The 23,315-nt window shown below is 31.1% G+C and overlaps 1 protein-coding gene across 2 annotated transcripts in view; it reads right to left on the bottom strand.

Moving 5' to 3' along the window:
- LOC106461887 (protein pellino-like) overlaps positions 1-23,315 on the bottom strand; it is a 34,426-nt gene that overhangs the window by 6,028 nt on the left and 5,083 nt on the right. For both annotated transcript variants that reach the window (XM_013921757.2, XM_022388950.1), the window contains exons 2-8: positions 21,329-21,401; positions 12,891-13,052; positions 10,462-10,591; positions 8,395-8,496; positions 7,860-8,057; positions 7,198-7,383; positions 4,924-5,022 (exon numbers count right to left, since the gene is read on the bottom strand). In XM_013921757.2, the coding sequence (XP_013777211.1) occupies positions 4,924-5,022; positions 7,198-7,383; positions 7,860-8,057; positions 8,395-8,496; positions 10,462-10,591; positions 12,891-13,052; positions 21,329-21,401 (950 nt within the window). The remainder of the gene's footprint in view (positions 1-4,923; positions 5,023-7,197; positions 7,384-7,859; positions 8,058-8,394; positions 8,497-10,461; positions 10,592-12,890; positions 13,053-21,328; positions 21,402-23,315) is intronic.

Raw genomic sequence — 23,315 nt, forward strand, 5'->3', positions numbered from 1 at the left:
CAAGATGACATGGCCTTTTACCTGTGACCCGTCTCAAAAGGGTTAAATAGGTGAAGGCTGCTCAGGAGCTCAGTTCTAAAAACTGCTAAATAGTATTAAGCAAATTATTGTCAATAATAAGATCATTTAGATGTTAGTTTTTTTGTTTGTGTGTGAGCATGAAGTACGTCTTATGTTTTTTCTTCTTCATTTATGACAATATAATACTATAATTAAACCTATGTTAAAAGTTTACATTTCCTACCACCAAAATTAGGAAGGGAAGGCAAGCAACATCTAACCGAACAAGTCTTCTCCCAACCTGAAGATACTCAAAATGCAACAAACCAAACTTGGGATGATAGAGCCAATTCACACCTCACTCAACCTGAGATCATCCTGCCTAGGACTATGAACCAAAATCCTAACTCCTCAACCTGGGAGGCAAGATAAAACCTCCTGCCCCCGGAATTAGGAGGAGGAAATGGAACAAACGAAGTTCAACCAATGGCTCACAGACATCATGCTCCGTGTGCAAAATTACAAGGAGTTGAGGACTCTCTTTCATGATCATGGAAAGTAAGAGAATGACCAAAAAAAAGGCCACACTCACACAACTGCATAGTGAATTGTCATCTCTGAACTGGAATTACGAGAAGGCTCTCCACCTGACATCTGGGAAAACCATCCAGGGTTAAGTGTGGGAGAGTAACCAGCTTCACCATCTTACACACCTCTGTCACAATTGATCTGGGATGTGTAGAATAGCCACGGGAAGCAGCCAAAACCCATCCAAGGAGGAGACTGTCTAAATTATATAAATAGTGCAATGTCAAGGTGCTAGGTGTGGTCCACATACCAACATAAACAATTTCCTCCAGCAATTGATACAATCAAGCTACCAGAGACATCTATATATGCTGAACTGGATGAGATGAGACTCGAAGTCTCTGCTCTTCCAATAAAATACCATTTGAACCAACTGACGAATCCAACTTATCAATGTGACAGAGGATAAGTCATATGAACCAAAGGATCCTAATGGATAAATAACCTGTGACATGATCCCTGAAATGCTTCAGTGCATGCCACATAACATCGGAGAGCCAGAACAGTGCAGCATAAAAGGCAATCCAGACATGAAAGAGAAATGAAAGGAAGATGAATAGGAGAGAAAACCTTATCTCCTTCCCTAACTTATGCAATTTTAAGTAGAAAAGACCTTGTCTGGATACAACAGAACATAGTTGGAATGGTACAGTATCCCATGAACATGGAGTGCAAACACAACTGAACTTCGACCCCACTAGCCAATAACAGAAAAACATGTTTTAAGTGAAAGATAATATTGTGAATACAACTCCAAATGTTTAAAAGGTGGACATGATAATGCAAGGAGAACCACTGTGATATCCCAGTTAAGAAACTGAATGGGGCAATGAAGATGGATAGCCAGAAATGTTTGAAAAGTAATGACAAAACTGAGGACTCAACACCACTTTTCTTTGCATACAAAAACGAAAAGGAGCTGATAAGGCAGCCTTACATAGGGCAACAGCCGAAGGTGCAAAACCTTTGTCAAATAACCATGTCCAAAATTGAGAGGCATGTTGCACAGTGGGATGCAACTGTTTACACCCACTTATGAGAGACCACTAACAATAAATAAACCATTTCCTTTAATAAACTTCAAAGAAGAATGTTAAATGGAATGTGTAAATAAGGATGTCACTCAAGATGTTAGTCCCTGATATCATGCAATGGACTATATAAAGGTTAGGCATGAAGTCAAATAACGTCAACTGCTGGATGAGAAATCTCCAACCGAGGCTGACATAAGAGAGACGGCCAAGGATGATGGGGAAGAGGTGGACAGTCCTGAAGATACTGGAGGAGTGGAAACTATGGCTAACCTGGGCCAATATGGTACCACCAGAAGAACTTGACCAGACATGGAGAGAATCAGGCCAGAACCATGGAGAGCAGACGAATCTGAGAGAATGCATAAAGATAAAGACAATTCCAATCCTAGCTGAGAGCCTCCATTTCCAAAGCCAGAGGGTGAGGTACTGGAAATCAAAAAGATGGGAGCTTGGAATTCTAATGTGTGGTGAAAGTATCGATCTGTGTTGCCCCAAGACAACTGGTTGGCCACTAGATTCAATACCCCTGGAATATGACAAGCAAAAAGAACAATCTGGTGTTTGTGTGCCCAAAAGAGAAGATCCATTATTCAAAAACAAAGAGATCTGGGGTGAGTGCCCCTTACTTTGAAAAGGATGAGACTACTGTGGAATCATCTGAATGAAGCATTACCACCTTCCCTCAGAACAATTCGAGCTTATTGAACTGCTAAAAGTTCTAAGAGACTGATGTGGACAGGAGCTTTCTCTACAGTCCAAAGGTCCTTGAATTCCATATTGCCTGTACAAGTACCCCAACCCTGAAGAGAAGCATCTGTGAACAGATGTATCTCTGGCCATGGAGGTGGTAGAGAAACACCTACATTTGGACAGTTGGGTTTTCTCTGTTCAACCTGTTCAAGGTTGGCCCCAGCTGAGCCTGGAATTGAAAACACCCCTAATTGTATGAGGAACTGTGTGGAGTAAGAATATACTACTCCTTTTTGATAAGACACCCAGCTCTCACAGCTTCTGATATAAGAGTTTCAGTGTGTAATTCTGCCAAGTGGCAAAAAGGAGAAAGAAGAAGACAGTCATCTGTGTAATTGTGAGTATGAATTCTGCATATAAAACAAAAGCAAGGTCAAATGATAGAGCACAAAACTGAAAACCTGGTTGTCTTGCATGATACGGAGATAACACCTTGAAGACTTAGCAACCAGGATATGAAAATAGGCATCTGCAACATCAAATTTTGTCATCCATAGTCTGAGTGAAAAGAGCCACTGAAGGGAAAAAAACAACTCCATTGTAAACTTAAGAGGCTGGAGGAAGAGAGTGAGGTCGATGACTGGTTGCCAATTGCCTGTCTTTTTCAGTACTACAAACAGCCAAGAATAAAAGTCCTTGAGAGAGGAGGTGAGGAGCTTTATGACGTCTGTGCAGAAGATCTTGGATGGCTGCTCAACGATTGAATGTAAGAGTCTTTGAGGAATGGAAAGCCAACCAGTATGAGAGACAAAGAAGGAGACATGGGCTGAAGACTCAATCCCCTCTTGAGAAGTTGAATGACCTACTGATCTGTGGTGACTGCCTCCCATACAAACCTGAATCCTCTGAGACGAGACCCCATAAGATAGTCGCCAAAGCAGAAATCCACACTCCACCCTGGAGGATGATCCCTGCTGTTAAGGTCAAAATAGCCTATGTGTTTCAATGGATCATGGCACCGAAGCATAAGGTCTGGTAACATGAACAGGAGATGCAGTAAACCATCCTATAGAAGAACTTTGGGGCAGTCAAGAAACAAGTGTAGAAAATGAAGAATGGAGACAGGCCCCATCTACTCAAGATTCCATATATATTCTGTAATTACTGCAAAACAGGCTAAGAAAATGAGCTTCACTTAGATCCCTAAGCATGAATGCAGGATGGTGAACTCCCTCCAGTAAGGCATCTCTCTCCAAAAGATCTCAGCAACAAACCAACCAAGTTATCGAGGAGAGAGTAGAAGCCTATAACCTAACCAAAGTAGAAGTCAATAAATGATTAAGATCCTCCAAAATTTGAGAAGGGGGTCTATGATACTATGATAGGCCTCAGACAACAGTTGAAAGCAAATTCTAGAAAACTTAGATTGTTTAAGATGAACAATGGCATCTTGTCCAGAGCCCAAAATAGGAAGTAAAGGTTCGAAGCTCTGAGAGTCCAAATAAGGGTTCATCAGCAATGGAAAGTGAAGGCATACTGATCCAATAAAGAAGGAGGACAAACCATGGCAACACTTTCCCTCAAATAATCTGCAAATCTCCTTGTATGCACTGCAATGTCTGGCAAAGGTGGAAGGACCAGGTAATCTGATGAACTAGTTTCTCCCAATAAAAAAGGTGAAAATTCATAAGCCACAGGATAAATACTCAAAACATGACAAACATGGCATATTAGTTTTTGAAAAAAAAAGGTACAAGAGGCAGGATGTCTGACACAATTAGCTGTTTGAGCAAAGGAAGGTGCTGGAAAAATAAAGTCTAAATGTTCACTAGTCCACCCTTGATCTCCTACAAACTCTGCCTCAGAGCCAACAGGGGAAAAAACATCAGATCACATGTAAGACTCTACCCTTCTGCGTATACTGAACTGTATGTCCTCCACGGAAGGTGCCACCCCAGCCCACCCCCGGATAGTGTTAAAATTGTGATCTGGTAGAGAAGGAGGATCAGGCGACTCTGTCCAAGACGAAAAATGTGAGTATTCATATTAGAGAAAAACGTCTCCAAACTTTTTTCTCCATAAAATCAAGTAAAAAAACAATAAACTCAAACTCCACGAAAAGATATAAAATAATTCAATAGCAAATGTTACAAATGTAGTGCTGAATAGAAACCAGCAGTAAACACGCAAGACAATCTTCATAATTTTTGCCATCAAGGAAAGAAAAGTGAATAAGAAAGAATAACAGGGAGCTTATATATGGATTGGGTATAGAGGTAATATTGAAATACATCGAGAGAGTCACAAGATTAAAATCACTAAGGGCAGTATAGTGGGGTACATAGACTGGAGCAAACAAGGTAGAATTCACACCATTACTTAGACGAGCAAAGAAGAGAATCTTTCATATGGATAAAGCTAAAGTGTGAGAAGTGGTGTGTTTCGGAAGTTTGTGTTAAACTATGTTAAAAGATCTTTGAATCTATACAGCAATAGTCCATTTTAATAAAATGCTTTTAAACTTAAAATAAAAACTCCATATTTTTCCTATAAAAAATCTTCCCTTAAAAAATATACTCGCTTTATTACACCAGTTACTGTCAACACTCACAGGAGATTTATTTAACCCATCTGCAGATCGCCATAACAATGTAGCTCCACAAAGATCAATTAATGTTCCGTCTTGTAAGTCATTGATTTCGTCTTCAATCTGCAAAAGTGGTAAAACTAAAATGTTTTAAAACAAACAAAGCAAAACATTCTGAAGTTATATTGACTCCTTTTTTTTTTACTTATAAAATGTCAAAAAATTCTAATACTTTTAACTCATGAAAAAATATATTCTGACCTCCCTTAATCTTTCATTTTAGTCAAAACATTCCTAATTATAATGATAATCCTTCTGAAACAACTTTGTTGTTAAACATTTAAAAGATATTCTTTGTTCTGACTCTTTTAAACTTAAGTACTGATTTTTAACAAATTTTTTTGCAATTCCTTATTCATTATACTATGGATTTTATTTCCCTGTATTGTATTTTTTCTTTTGTATAACCTTAAAGTATTGGAGTTCAGTCTTTTTCTTGTTTGAAATGTCACGTGTTTTTAATTATTTGAACTTAAATTATGCAAAAAAACAACAAAATATACTAAAAAATAATGCATTACAAGGAGCTTTGAAATACACAAGTAACTCAAAAATGTGATAACTGCACAGTTTTAAAAAGATAATCTAATGCTACTTTCCTAAACCTTAAATTTTAAATTTAAACAGCATACATATTCAACCTTAAAGAGGGTATAATTCACCTTCTAAAAGCACTAAAGTTATTGAATTTCTTTTTGATTTATAAACATGTTTTAAATTAAATTTCTTTTAGTACAAATAATTTTCTGCTTTGTTCTTTAAGCCTTCCACCCACACTTGAGGCCAGCTTCTTAAATCTGACTGGTTCTGTGCAGATTAATACATTGATAACTTTGATAATGTGTGTATATTTGAATGTTTAAAAATAAACATCCAACCAGTGGTGTTTATAATTTAAACACACACAAATCAAAGGAATATTCTTCACTTTATATTTCTTCTAATGTGTTTACTAAAAGTCATGTTATTCATTTCTACACCTCCCCTCAAAAACAAAAGAAAAAAGCACGGCTCATAACCTAGTAAACAAAGATTCTTTTGCACAATAAAAATTAATAACTGACGAAGATATTGGACTGTGTCAAAGCATATGGCAGGTATTTAACCATTAGTTATAATGAAGTTTCTTTAACCTTTTGTATTTTAAACATATTTTTGCCTGATGTGTCAGTAAAAAGGTTGTTAATGTTATTTACTTAGACTTTTTAACTCATCCTTTATATTTAATTTTTTTCTTGCCACTACAACTGTCATGCATCTGCAAAATAACTACATGATTACTATATGACATCTCTTGATACTGACCACATTCAATTAATCAGCATAGTTAAAGGTATGTGTAGAAATATGGAACTAACAGTGTAGTTTTAAATTAATAATTATCAAGTTTGTTTTGTGCTTACCAAATAAAAAAATGAAATGCAAATTTATAACATCTGATATAAAGAGAGAAAAATTGTCTGGGGTCTGTTCATCCATACTTATTTCAAGTTAAAAACAATCTCTTAAAAGTCTTCATGCTTTTTTATTCATATTTTTACAACCATATTTTCGTTTACAAATCTACATAAACAGTTCAAATACACATACAGCAGAATCTTTAATGTTATAAAAACTTACCAGATAGATGAAAAGGAATTTCAAATGCTAGACTGAGATTACAAAGAATAGGATATGATGCTTTTCTCTAATTCAATGTAACTTGAGATGTTAAATGACAGATAACAAGCAAATAATTTATAACTCATGATCTGTAGCATTTAGAATAATGTTTCACGTTTTGCTATATGATGATGAAAACCAATTACAAATCATTTCCTAAAGCTGGAGTAGAGTAAGTTCTAGAAACTGCAATGAAAATCAAATATCAATTTGTTCAAAATAAGCAAACATCAACTGAGTTTCTTTTGCTTTAGAGTATTTCATTATTTCACAGATGGAGAAAAGGTTAAACACTAGAATGTAAAAAAGTTACAAAGAGGGACAAATAAATATTTCCAGATTTTAAAGAAACAATAAAAAAACAATGCTAGCATATTTATCTAAAAAAAATGCTAAAATATATTCAATATTTTCTTAAATATATTTTTCAAACAAAACTGAAATACATTTATCTACAGATTTTACTGAATTCTGAATGTAGTAGCACAGATATTGTCTACAATCTGCCATTAAAGTCACAGGGTTAAGATGAGAGCTTAACTAGTTTTAACTAGAACTATAAGACAGCAACTTTACTTTGGTTCCTTTCTGTGGTGTTGAGCGGGATTCTCGAAGAGCATACACTCCTCCTCCAACTGAGATTTCTCTCCATATTCCAGGCAAGGATCCACCACAGAAAGATCCACGTGGGTGCAGGATTAGAATTCCATTTGTTGTGAGCCCATCAATCTCTCCATTTTGCTGCCATTTTGTGGCCTTTTCCTGGTGGAAAAAAGATTAAATTACACACCATGGAATGATATTTTACTACAAGCACAAACTTTAGATTCAAATGCAAGAAAAAATGCCTCTTAAGTACTAAAGATGAATTGACTGTTTTGACCAAATATGTCCTTTAAGTTTTAAACATATACTGTATTAACCAAAAATAATACCCTTTACGCTTCACAGATGTAGATAGCACTAATAACCTTTAAGTTTTAGACATGTAAGCACCATTTCAAGCAAAACAACCTCTACGATTTAAATATGTAGGTACCATTTCAACTAAAACTCTTTAAGTTTCAAAAATGTAGCTACACTTTCAACTAAAAATAATATTTAAATTTTAAACATTTTGGATCCTCTTCAACCAAAAATAATACTATTTAAGTTTCAAACATATCAATTATTAACAGTTATAGCTGTGTTTCTGTGGGGGTAAATGCAAATTTTATATTTTACACACACACACACACACACACGCAAAAAATATTTCTGGAAGAATCAAAGCCAGCAGCATAAACCCTTGCAGTGTGAGTTTCATTTCTTTCTACAAGAAACCGACATGCAAACCTTGAGATTGTGCTCTGTGTTACTTTACAATCTCCAGCTTTATCACCTGGAATTGTATCCATCACCACAAAGTCAATCGGAATTTCTGATGACCTTCCAATCTGTAAGATCAAAAAACATAATTATTTGTCAACTTCAACATTAAAAAACCTGAATGGAATGTGTTTTATACTTTTAAAAATCCTTAAAGTAACCTAGAACAAACCACTGATAATAAACTTCATCAATATTTCATACTTATTAGTTAGTAACAAGATAAATAACTGTACAATAGGACCAAGTACGAAAAAGGCAAATGCCATTATTCAAAACGTAATGAAGTTTATATAAGTATAGCAGAATAAGGTTTTTACAATGAAATGATTGTCTCCTACGAAATTGATTTTTTTGGTTTATTTGACCTATTTTAGACTTCTAATGTTTCATCTGACTGCTCACCTGGAACATATCAGTTTCATCATCTAGCATGTACTCCACAATCACAGCTTGATTCCGAGATAACGTATATGATATGGAGTGTTGCATACTATCTAATATTGCCTGTAGAAGAAAAAAAGATAACAAATATACCTTTGTATCTTAGAACATGGAGGTGCTATAAGAACATTCTGAAGAATCAGCACTTAAATGACAACCATTGAAAATGTTTAAATATACAAAACCTGGTTAATATTTATATTTGAGATCAAGCTATAAAAGCTACATCTTAGTAAAATATTTTTAAAGATATATCATGACAAGTTTAGCATACTGCAGCATAATTTACATAAAATATATTTAGAAATCTTTACTACTACTTCTTTTCCATCTCATAATACACCTATGCAAATATTTTGTTAACTCAATATATATATTTGAATCTAGAATGAAAACTGGGCTTTAGAAGCCATCTGTGTTAAAACGTTTTAATTTCAACACACAAGCATCTACAAACAACTGTCTTTTTATCCAATAAACTAAACAGTGAAGAGAAATCTCACATCTAGTGATTCTTTTTTTAAGGAAAAGGTTTATTGATATAATATAGCCAAACTTCACGAGATATAACTGGGACTGCAGAAAAACATATCAGCAACAGAAAGGGTACCCAACTGATGAATCAATGCATTTTGATCACTATAGGGTTTGTTTTTTTTACTCATATATTAAATCAGCTATATCAGTTATTTAGTTGATCTTTAGTTTTGACCTATGAATGTAAATTGCTTTGATCAGAAGTTACTGACAATACATAACTAATTTTTCAATACATTAGCACTGTCTCGAGTTTTTCATTAGAAAAATGTCTTAGATCCCTTTTTCAGAATAAAGTTGTCTCTTTATGAAATATTGGAAACACAATACATAAAAATGAGACAATTTCATTAACTGCATATTCTCAGAAAACAAAATACTTTTACTACTAATAACTGGTATTTCAAAACAACAAAATGGCATCAGAAGAGATGTTATAATATTCATGATGAAAAATTAAATACTGTATCCAACATGTTTTTCTCATGACTGCGGGTCTCTGACATTTACACAAATCAATGAAAATCAATATAATGCTATTTAACATTTTTACACATTTATATAAAGTAAACTGTCTTAGTAGAGAGCCCACGTACTTAATGAAGATATAATAACAAGCTGATGAACAATTTTAAGACTTACATTTAACAGTGCATTTAAAGAAGTATTCAACTTGTGCATATTATTTCAGAAAGTATAATATATTCTACTGAGTTCAACCTTTAGATGCTTTTGAGAAGAGGCAGATGCTACACAGCTTGGTGAGAATAAAACAATCATTCTCCTTTTATTGGTAATGTATTATAATATTATTGGACTTGATAACACATGCTTGGTTATTCAAAATAAGACAATTCTTTCACATTTTAATTATGAACTAAAAACAAATTCCTATTAATAAAAACACTTGCACAACCACGAATGAATATTATGTCACTAGGTTTACATGAAAGACAGAAAGTAAGTTATAAATCTATTCTATCATGCATGCATGTAGACCTAATGATGCATAACATTAGCCTGACATCCAACTCTGCAGGTTACACACTGCCAATGGATAGTCCAAATCACAATAGTACAGTAGTTCATAAAAACAAAAATCCAGCTAATTTCATATTAACTTATACTAAAAGTTGTAAAACCAGTTTTGAACAAGACTGCAATGCCATTTACTAAAATATATAGAAAACACAATATCATTTTCTTTCTCATCCATGGTAATTGTCCTCTATATCATTTTATTAGAGTATACAAAACTAGACTGTTTGTACTATTGATTTCTACACAATCTCACTGATACTGTTGTCTGACAAGAGTTAAAGAAAAACTACTGTTGACAAATGTTAGCTCTAAAACCAATCATACAGTGGTGTTAGAGGTTTGAGTCTCTGTGCCAACATCACATTGCTCACTTATTTCATTATTCTTAAACAAATTATGATGCCATAACTCTACTAAGTTATAGTTATAAAATATCAAGTCTGTATTTACCTTTGAAGACTGAGGTTGTTTAACCACATAATGTTTAGATTTTTTAACTCCATTAGGTACTGGCCGTTTACCCAAGACAAATTTACTTCTCCGTCTGCCTTTCTCACCCTGTGGTAAAGAACCGTTGTACCTAATAAAAAAAATTAACGTTGAAAATTCTTTTATGAAATTGTGTGTGCATATATATATATATATATATATATGTGTAAACTAAATGTTACCTACATTTGTATTTAAAAGAAAAAAAACTATAATGAGGACTTTCGATAATTTTAAACAAAAATACAAAACTTTTATTTTAGATACATGAAGATCTTATTCATTGTGCATTTTACTAAATTCCTTGTTTTTGTAGAAAAATAGTGTAATAGTGTGACTTAAACAGAGAAAATAATTTTTAATATATTCTTTATTTTATGTACCTTTACTTTCAAAAAGTTTACCATTTCTATACTGTAGATGAATATTGAAATAGAGATAAATAAGAAAAGTTTCAAACAGTTCATAAAGAAAACACAGCATTTATCTCACTGAGTATATGAATGTTTTATGCTGCATACAGGATGCTTGTAAGTTCTGCTAAAGAAATGAAAACCAAAACTGAGTAGAGCTTAGACCAGTGATTATACAGGTTTAATTCCTGTCTGAGATCAGTTTTGGAAGTCATTATGTGCTCATAATAGTGTAAACGATTATTTAGAATCAAATACTATGTTAATGTTATTCTGTATGTTCTGCATTGCAGTTAAAGAAAATGTATAAACCATGCCATCTTCACCTATATATCATTTGTTAAATGACTTTAAATGATCATAATACATAATTCATGTAAAATTGCTATTGAAACACACACATTTAGAGTACAACTATAATCTCTGTTAATATCTTTTTCTGTTGTTGTTTTGGATATTTGTACAAAGTTAAACAAGGACTATCTGTGATAGTCACCCCTAATTTTGAACTTGCAGACTACAGGGAATGCAGTGAGTCAAAAAGCACTCACCACCAACTCTTTTGCTACTCTAATCAAAAAGTGAGATTTAACCACTTGTATAATCATCTACAATGTGCAATTATGTGGCAACAGAAGGCAAATCATGGGCCTTTAAATCTACAGTCATGTTCTCTAACCACTAGGCCATGTCCAGCCCATTTCTGCGAGTAATGAAAGAAATAAAGAATAATGGTATAGCGAATATAATAGTTATTTACTTTTTTATTATGGCTCCAAATCTACACTTTGATTAAAATTGATTTGTATAATGACATATTTTTAACACTCATATAAATTTATATAAGATTTAACCTGATTCTTAAAATATGTTAAGTCTCATCTTACATGCAATAACACAGCACACAACTGAGGCTTTCAAACTACATCACACAATAATACAAGTGTACTATTCGTATATATGTACATTGTAACTGTAACTAATAGATGTAAAAATATTCTCCAACCTGGTTCCTTCTTCTAATGACCCATGACAAAGTGAGAGTAAATACTAAAACACACCATACAGTAAATAGCTTTGTTTAATACTATACAATGATCCATACCTTTTTTTAACTTGATTAATGTGAAAGAACTAACACTGGTATATATATATATATATACACACATACTATTACATGAAGTAATTAAAACAGTATATAACATTTTACTTTGCTATATAATTGCTTCATTAAAACATGACTCATAAACATTCAGAGGTACATTCATTACATGGTTTACACTGAATTTTTATGGTACTAAAATATGGAATTTTTAAGAAAATACACAGATATCTCTCATATAACATAGATTTAAGTTTATTTTTGTTGTTTATTATATCTAAAGGAAAGACAATTAAACAATTTATCTTTTGCTCATAAGCACTTGTTAAATTCAAAATGTCTTAAACAAATGTACATAAACGTACACATTTAAAAATCAGACTATTAATACACATGGCTCACTTAGTTATTTTCATTACAAATGGAAAGACAAAAGCAATTACACAACTTTAATCAATACACGTGTCACATATTACTCTCTCATACACATATCAATAACCTTTAACATGTGCCTGAGATGCATAATCTATTTATATAAGACATGCATTATAAGGATACAATATTTCATCAGACTGAGGACTCAGTATATACCAATATTATAAAAACTTAACTACATTTAAGTTATTGAAATTATTAGTTAGACAAAAAACAATTAAATGCTAGCAAATTTATTTTAAAATCAAAGTAAGCTATATTAAAAATGATTATTAAATGGATATCAGAAAAGTTTGTTGCATCAATAAACACAAAATTAAAGTAGCTTCATGATTATTTGTGCACATCATTGAAGTATCTACAACAAATCTGACGTTACTAATACAAAATATTAATATTTATAGAAAAACAATGAACTTTTTTTTGATAATGTAACTTACCCAAGAATAACCAGTTCTCCATATTTACAGGCCTGACCATTAGTTGAAGTATCAATCTCACTGTGACTGTGATGTGGAGTAGAAGGACCAGAGCTTCCACTAGATTTATCCACAGAAGAAGACCCAATATGAGGCTTGGATTGGCTTGGACTTGTCTCAGACCTGTTGAGGATGGTAACTTGCTATTTCAATCTGTTGTCCACTCATAATGATCTACATATAACCATTTAACTTGAAAATGTGTCTTAATAAAATAGCCACGACCCACAAGATATTTGCAGTAGTCTTTGTGCCTTTTGCTTGAATTTTCCTTATTCTACCCTTGAAAATGTGTCTTACTGAACTAGCCATGACCTGCCCTTCTCTTGAACTTTCTTTATTCTACCATTTTCACACATGCCATTAAGGCTATGCTTTCTTGCAGGCATTACGTATTAAATCGATAAATCCTGGTCTATTTGAAAAACATATTACGAGGTCAGACAAACAAACTCATGTAAGCTTAACTTTATCTAATAAAACTACATGTACATAACTTTATTTAATAAAACTACACATAAAATAAACAATAAAGTAAAGTAATGATATTTCTAATAGTGTACAAACTTTGAAACAGTTATGCATATTCAATGTATGAGATGGTTTTTCAAGTTGAAACACAGAAATTCACAAAAACAAAAAATAAAATCCTTAGTAAAGAAAAAAGTAGATAGAAGGTATTTACAGCAGTCTATTAAATGAATCTAAGTTAAATTCTTACATTTGTAATGAAGACAAACTTAGCTGAATATGCAGAAACATCTGAATGCATGTTCACAAAGTGATAAGCATATGGTTTTAAACAAACTACACATGCATATTTTAAACTTAAATAAGTCGAGAAAGCCCATAGCAACTGTATTTAGTGTAATGTTAATTTTTTAGGAAATTACACGTGGGTTAAGTGTTGTTTGTGTGAAATAATTTGCAAATAAAATACTAAAATTGAAGTCAAAGCTGCTCATCACGTGATGACATTGTGCCATTGTGTACCACACTCATTACATTGAAATGTTGGACAAAGCAAAAAATAGGTAAAGTGATTCTGAATTGAAAAGCCTATACACAGTTTGGACTCTTCAGACAAAAGCCTTTCTAACGATATGACATTTTGATCGAGAAATTTGTGAGAAAAGTTCTGGACAAATGCTAGAGTATTATTTATATAGATGCTAAAACTGGCCTACTACTCCGATAACATTTACTTCTTGACAGTAATAGTCTCTCTAAATCATAAGCACTATGTCATATAGCATTAACTATTTAACCCTTCTGAAACACAGATGGCAATGTTTGCTCAATATGTCAGCAGGATACAGCTTTCTCGCACTTATCTGGTAGGAAGACCTAACCAGTAATTATTTTAGTTAAATATTTGTCTGATGTTATAATGGGACAAAAAATAGAATGTATATACTATTTTCATCTCTTTAATCATTTTCTAAAAACAAATCACCTCTTAATTAATACAGGGTGGTGAGTAATGGTTGATTTTGATAATTTAACAGTATGATGGGTATATGAAGATCACCAAAATAAATAATGATGCAAGTTTCAACGGACAAAAATGAAAGTCAGGTTTTGAATTACAAATAAATACTATTTATGAGGTTTTTAGTTGTAAATAAATAATGATGCAAGTTTCAACAGACAAAAATGAAAATCAGGTTTTGAATTACAAATAAAAACTATTTATGAGATTTTTAGTTGTAAATAAATAATGATGCAAGTTTCAACAGACAAAAATAAAAGTCAGGTTTTGAATTACAAACAAATACTATGTATGAGGTTTTAGTTGTATTTTATGGTAGTTTATGCTTCATATTCATTTTTAGTATCTGTACTACTGTAACTAATAAACTATGATGAGTAAAAGGAGCATAATAAAGAACATACGTTTTACATGTTGTCCTTTTATTTTCTAATTAAATTAGTAATGTCATATAGCTTAGAGAACTAACTGGTCAGTTTATAGCACAATATACAAGTTTATATTACTAGTTTATATTCTAATTAAATACTTACAAACACTTAAGGAAAAATAACACAAATTATTGATACAAGAAGTATGAAAGAGCAATATATCTTTTAACGAAACTTAGCTGAGAAAACCCAATAATTCAAGCAAGTTTGGTATGTAGGCTTTCTTTTTTTTTAAGAATATCTGTGAATCCCAGTTTAATGTATGAAAAAAGAAAAGACATCTTCTGAAAGCTCAAAATATTATCAAATCACCTCAAGAAAAATAAATATTTACTTCTATAAATGGGACAAGTTTTTGAAGTCACAAACATAATAAATAATACAGAGAACATAATAAATGAAAAAAAGTCATCATATCTAGCAGAGTACATCTTTATGGTAATATAAAATATGAGCCACCAATTCAATCAAAGTTAAAGCCAAAATGTATTTGGAATTTATGCATTTTTTTTTTAAACAAAGTCATCTACCTACTCAAGTTCATATACCATTGAAACTTTTCCCAATATTGTGAATGTCATAAAATATATTTGTGGATATATGTCAGTAAACGAGTAATTTCAGATACATGCACCAATGTACACACATTTTTAATAATGTGGATATATTTTTTAAATTATAATAAATAATTAACAACAACGTTTTATATTTACACAATAAAAACTTTATTGAAACCGTACGGCTTCCACTTTAAAATATTGCTCTACAAGTACATGTTTTGACGTGATCTACATCATCCTCAGGAGTAACTTACAAGACTATTTTATACTTTCCCCCTTGTCGCATTACTTCATTGTTATTTACATATTTCCTTAGTGTAATTGGAAAAAAAAATATAATGTATCTCACCATATATCAATGTATTGAATTGCTGGTCCTTCATCTCTATTTAAAACTTGTTTCTGTTTTTTATATTTTTCATTATTTCATTGTGTAAACAGTGGTCGATTTTCTTTCCTTTCATGTTACTTTTTACTTGTATAAACTTTGGATAAACTTTACACAAGATTAAGCAACACATATTGAGGATTACGATACAACAAAAAAGAAGTTTCATAGCAGAACTAGAGCACAAAGTGTATCAATTACATTTGGCGGCAGCAAAAGAAAATAGACAAAACTGTTTAGATTGTGAAAATTTCTATTGGTTTCATACGACGAAAAACATTGATAAATATAAGATAAAATTAGATCATAAATTTAATAAGTTAATAGAAAAAGAAAAAGGAAATCAAAGTAAGTTAAGAACATTACCAGAAAAAATTTATTATAATCTAAAAAATTTTAAACACAAGTGCCGGTAGTGCATATTTAATGTGGATATACTTATACAATAGAAATTAATCGTTCTGCAAAAGAGAAAAATAAGTATTGACATTATAACAACATAAAAACAATCAAACTATGACTTGTATTTATCCAAAAATTTCTGTCAATTAAAACAATTATTATATGTAAGAATAAGAATAAAAAAAGGCATCTACACTAAACAGAAAACATTATGTGCCAGACAAAAGGTGTTTCAAGTAATTTTAACACAAAAAACTTGTGACTGTACTGATTAGAGCAGACCAATTAACCTGATTACCTATGATGATCAACTATATGAATTAGTGTGATATGAAATAATTGATTAATCTAAATTATGATTACTTCAATTAATATCATGAAAATAATCTAATCAAAATGTGTATCAGATTATTACTGTTTTCAATTGTTCCAACTATCCAGGTGAATGAAACATCGCCATTTTCATTTCTCATTATTCTTTTTGATTAGTTTAAGGTAGTTAAGCTTAATCATTTAGTGTCACAACTAACAAAAATAATCAACTACTCAAAGTCAATGTTTCTGACTATACTATTTTGAAATCCTCCAACAATCCAAAACTTGTGAAAATAATCAATTAGTTGAATGGAACTGATTAATAAGCTTGCCCATTAATTGATTAACAAACTCTAATAGTCACCCTGTTCTAGTGCTGATACATTTTCCACTTAAATGTATCATTTAATGTAGTTACAATCATTTCTACATTCACAAACGTGCAAAAAGAATTGAATGAAACAGATTTACATATATATTTACCTTGCGTCACAGACAGCAAGAAATAATAAAACATTTAAGTTATTTACTCTAATGAATGAAACAGATTTACATATATATTTACCTTGCATCACAGACAGCAAGAAATAATAAAACATTTAAGTTATTTACTCTAATGAAAAATAATGAGATGCAGAAGTATAATGTATTTCTTGTACACTCTTTTACATTCAGTTACTACTAGTGCATCACAACAGCTGTTCAAAATCAACTTAAATATATAATATTTACCATGTTAAACAATTTGGAAAATAAACTATAATGTATCTTTAAATAATTCATGGAGAAAAAAAAATGAGTTTTCTGACTAAAAATTATTTTATTTCAAAAAATGCACCTATTACACAGTTAATAATAAACACAAGTCTAGGGAAAATCATGAAACCATTTCTAGATAAGAAAGCAAGTTAATTGAGAGATAATTAGAAGATCTAGACTGAGTGACTGACAGTTTAGCCAAGAAGTTAAGTTAGAAAAAGTGAAGTTCAGGTAGAAAAAAGTTAGTTAGTGAAAAAAAATGTGAAATTAGCTGGCATGTGAGTGATTAGCCTTAATGGGTGATTTCTACAGTGGTGTTTCACAGCTGTATCATAACAACAGAGACAGGAAAAATAATTTGTCTTGTCAATTGGGTTCTAAAGTAACTGAAACAGCCTATGTGGACTTTTGACTAAAAAAAAAAAAGAGATAATTGTTTAACCCAGCACAGGTAATCTTTACTGTGTATGACACAAGGTTTTTGTGTCTTACATTCAAAATTTCATTAAACAACTTTTTGTTTATGTTATACCAATTAGTATAGCATAAAATCTTTGCTTATAATCCATATTTTAATAGGATATAAGTTTTAAGTTCTTACTTCTATAAGGCAATATTTTTAAAAATCCTACATTTCCCCTAGTGTGACACTTCCTCTAGGTATCTTCTCTTCTCTATTTTATCCACCACCCCTCCAGTAAGTATAAAATTAAATGTAAATTACTCACTATAAAATCATCATTGCTCAGACAAACCAGAATTTTTATAGTCTTCAATCAGACCCCCTCCTGTCACATCCCCTCTTTCAGGATTTGTTAATAGTTCTCTATTACATTTAATCATATATTACCTATAACCAATAGAAAGACAAGGCTTCCATCTATCAAATATATTATATTACATTGTGTTCTGAACAGATAATCATCAATTTCACTTGTAATACAACTTTGGTTCCCAAAGGAATCACAATGCTTAGCTTGGATGAATTTGTAATGGCTCTTGTCACATAGTTAGAAAACCAGAAAAATTGTGATTGTTAGAGGAAATTGTTTGCTTTTTGCAAGTTATTATTCTATGTTCTTTGGTGCAATATTTAATTAAATAGAAATTATTTAATGCATTTCTATCATTAGTATAAAATAGTAGGGTTAAGTGTAATTGATAGTCAACAGCAAAAAACAAGAATACTCGGGTAAGTACTTTATTTCTTGTTTTTCATGTTTATTCTTTATTTATTATTATAAAAGTAACTAAAATGTCAAAATAGGGATCTCTTTAGATTAGTTAAGGTTAGATAAACAATAATATAATAAAAATATTTCACGAGGCATGCACACGAGTATCTCAGAGTAGCTCATGGGTATGGTAATTCGATAGTGTAACGTGAGCTGCACATTCCCCAAGTGACTTACAACTTATAATGGCGTGAATAGTAGTTAGACATGGTTTAAAGAGTAATCAAAAGGACAATAAAACAATAAAATTTAATTATAAATAGATGTATACTTTTATGAGTTTAAAGCTACTTAGAATAAATGAATTTAGCTTCATGTTACCTTTGAAGTCATTCTATAAAGATGAAAAAGGTTACAAGGTCAGTATAGAGTTAGGGAAGTGAAAATAACAGATAAAATATAACATTTTACTGAAAACAAACATTTTAAATGTATTCAGGAGGTTTTAGAGATTTCACAAATGAAATTTAAGATTTTTGTGATGAAGAAAAGTGTATTTAATCTTATACAGACTATACAAAACAAATACTTGATATACTCAAGGACAAATCTTTTTTTAGTTTATTAAAAATACTTCAATAAAAAATATGATTGTTTATATGTGAAAGATTTATAATGTTTATTGAAAGACTGCTAAATTTCCTGAAGATATACACACTATGTTAAAAGTTAGTAATATCAAATCTATAAAGACTTTGAATGAGTACAAAGAGGTCATGTTGAAAGAGTTAAAGCTCTGAACTGTGGTAACCAACAAGTTAAGTGAAGTCAGAAAAATTTAAGAAAGTGAAGTGATTGTTAGTTTAGCCGTAACAGGCAATACTTAAAGTGAGTTTCACAGTTTAGCAGAGATAAGGAGAAATAATTTGTCTTGTCATAGGGTGTTCTAATGTAATTAAACTGCCTGTGTGGGCTTTGATGAAAAGGAGACAATTATTTAAAGTTATGGATACAACTGTGATAACCCACATGGTAACGTAAGTGAATTTATCATAGATTGTATAGTAAGAAACAGAGAAAATTAACTTATCTTGTCAATTAGATTCTAAGGTAATTGAATTGGTCACTGTGGACTTTTGACAAGAAAAGAAAATTATTTAGAGTTTTAGATACAACTGTGATATCCTGTAGTGTAAAGAATTTTTGTACATATGTTTGACTTGTTTTGAATAGACATTATTCTAAAAGAAGTGGATTGTGTATTGTCCATTTATTTTCAGAATTTATCACCAACAAGCCACAGACACCTACTGTAAAAGAATCCTACCAAATAAAAACCTGACAATAGGAAAGAATATGTATTTAACTTTAGTATAAGCAAGAGACAATAAGTCCAACAGTTTTAACTGAAAGTTAAAGTAAAAAAGTACTATACAAAAATCCCATAATTCCGAGAAACAAAAGATGTCTGAATAAAGAAGTGCTGAGGAAACATGCTAATGCTCACAAGGTTTATTGAGCATGGAGAAATTGTCACCCTCCTATTAGTGGAGGAGTATAGTTTAATGATGATCACATCATAAACTGGAGCAGTTCACTTTAATATATGTAAGGGTGAGAAGATTGTTGAAGAATTGCCTTATATGCAAAAACCTTATTTTGGCAGTGATGCAAGGTAATAGCTGTATGTTCCATGGAGAGATAGTAGTGCTTCTGAAATATACTTTTTTATTTAATAAAGTCATTACTATTACTTAACCATAGAGGTAGAACTTACAAAGAAAGTATTGCACTCCTTGTAAAATCATGTTACCATATATTATTCATGTAGACATCCAAACTTACTTGTAGTAAAAATTACTTTAAACTTTTGTAAGTTTAATATATTAAAAATTATTGAAACAAAAAAACTTGTACAATGGATAAAAATTTCAAGACTATAATTATAAGTTTAAGAAGAACAACTGTTCACACTTTTGTAAATGACTGAGAGGTCATAAACTATATATATACTACAAATTTTGTCCAATAAAAAGTTTATAACTATTGTAGAAGCACAAATATCTCTCAAAAAACAACTTTTTATATTCCTTATACCAACAAAAGGAAGAAATATACTTCCTTATAAAGTTCTTTGTTTTCAATTACTACTAACACAATAGTACAATGTCTCAAAATTGGCTTTCATCAATATTACTTTTAGCAAACAGTATACTTCTCTATAAACATTTAGAAATTTTAGATTTAAAAAAATTTTGACTGTATATTGATTAAATAATATTTGAACAAAAACATCATACTGTACCTCAAAGGAAACTCAGAAGATGGTAAACATAAGCCTATAACCTACTACATTTGATACAAAAACTAATCACATCTTTCTAAACACTTGTCACCTAACTGTAGTGTTCCAGACCTTCACTTTTATAGAATAAACTGTTTAGCTTTCCTAACAAGTGTCTTCATTTTCTGTTATTTCAAAACATTAATTAGAAAAAACATTTTGTCAGTACAACAAATTACTTATAAAATACTGTTAAAAGTGTAACAAAAAACACAATTTCAGCCTCATGAAATCAGAGAATAGCAATTAACGAAATATATGACACTGCTATAATTATCATTAAAGGAAAGGGAGCATTAAGCAAACTTAAACTTCATAATGTATGTAATTTAGTTTGTTACATCCTTAGCTATTTCTTTATGTTTTGGAGATTTCATAAGGTATTAAACAAGAAAATTCAAGGTGATAGAATGTCATTTATTAACCCATCAAAGTCAGCTCTAAGCTACACAGTAAAACTTTTTTTTAACCCAACTTATATGTAATCCTATTAACCAACAAATTTTAAAAGAATTCAAACTAACAGCACATACCACATCTTCAGGCAAACCATTCCATTTATCTTACAGACATCTAACCAGTTTGAGTCATATGATGTCCTCAGTCCTATAAAGATTAACAAAATTATATTATTATTCTAATGTACGAATAAACAAATACCCAACTCCAAACTTTATATCTTATATTTACTTTATGCTCCAGCTATCTTCAATGATATCACATTTCTACCAATCAACTCTCCTTTTTACAGCAATAGCTTATATTCTTAAAGCTTTATTCCTTCTCTGTATATATGCTAAGTCATGCTTTTCCTAGTGTAGTGAAATTCTAATATGTTTTTTCACCTTCACTTTCTATCACACTTTGGAAGTGATCACAAATACTACTTTTCCCAACAATGCTTTTTTTAAATGATAAAAACATAATAATAACCCATGTCCAAAACTCTTTAGATGTCTTAGATTATAATACCCAGTCTTCTTCATTTTTCAGAAGTTATTTAACAGATTCATTTTAAAGTATATACTCAAATTATTAGGTAGGAAAATGTTTTGGAATATGATTATCCACTGGGCCTCACCCATTCAGAAATGAGTCATCTTGATAAGAAATAAGAAATTGCCCAAGTTGTTTGGCTAGTGCTTGTGTAACTAAGATTACAAAGTCTATGACAGTCTTTCATGGATTTCTGGTAATTTGTAGACTAAACTACGATTATATGTAAAACATAAAAATAAAAACTTTCCAAATGGCTGCATATGACAGTATCATTTGCTATAATTAAAGAAAAAAGGGGCTTTATTGTTTGTTGTCATGGTTAGTAATCTATATAATCAACTAAGATTAATTATTAATTAGTTAATAATACTGAGACTTAAGTGATTGTATACTAACCAGAACAATGATTAATATTCAATCACCATAACCTTACTGTAAGTACTTAAGAGCTATACAGCTTTCTGTATTGATGTCTAGAGAGAAAATTTAACCACCATCAGATGTACCATTATTATCATTTGAGAAAAAACTTAAACTGGATTTTATGATATACAAAAAACTGCTTAGATTAAGTTATTTTAAATACCATGAAATCTGAAGTCAGGACAGTTTTGCAGAATACCCATAAATTACATTATTTGTGGTATAACAACACACTGTTTCACTCTTGGTTCAATCACACACCATAAAAATAACTGCTAAGTTTGGACTAACACATTTACTACATCAACGTTTACTTTTATCTACAGTTCTGCTTTTTCATATTAAGTTAACAAAATTTGTCACTAAGAAATAGATAACATTTCTTACAGAGTGAAAAAAAGATATAATTAGCAAAAGATAAAGTTAATACCCTAATGGCACTTATGTTTTCATAACAACTATTCTCTTAATTATTAAAACTGAAAATAAATATTAGTCTTTGCTACAGAAAGTAGGTTGCCCATCACACTTTTCATTTTTATGTTTTACTTTCTCACTGGTATTTGTAGTTGCCTCAGTCTGCCAGAGACAATCAATTTTAACTTGCAACTTCAAGCTTAAACATTCAAGATGGATACAACATTTGATAAATTTAGAAATATGAGCCCATAACAAACCAGGTCTGCATAAACAATGTGTACTAAATTTCACTACATATGTGTCAATTCTAAAAAAAAACTAGTTTTTTTTTGCAAAAAAAAATCTATGTATAATAAACTGGGCTTATAGTCTTGAAGGGGAAAACTCAAGCAAACCAAGTCTGCATAAAGAGTGTGCACCAATATTTCAGCAAATAGGTGAAAATTCCCCCCAAAAAATTCCATGTACAACAAACTGGGCTTTTAATCTTGAAGGGAAAACTCCAGGTGAAGCTGATGAGGAAAGAGGTCTACACTTAGCTACTACAAACTCTCTAAACCATCTAAACAATGTACATTAGCTAGTAATAAAGCAAACAAAATTTTAGGTTGTATACATAAAAATACTGAGTACGAGTTGAAAGATGTAATCTTTTCAGTATAATTTATAGATCTTATT

This window comes from Limulus polyphemus, unplaced genomic scaffold, assembly GCF_000517525.1.
Source record: "Limulus polyphemus unplaced genomic scaffold, Limulus_polyphemus-2.1.2 Scaffold41, whole genome shotgun sequence".
Classification (NCBI taxonomy): domain Eukaryota; kingdom Metazoa; phylum Arthropoda; class Merostomata; order Xiphosura; family Limulidae; genus Limulus; species Limulus polyphemus.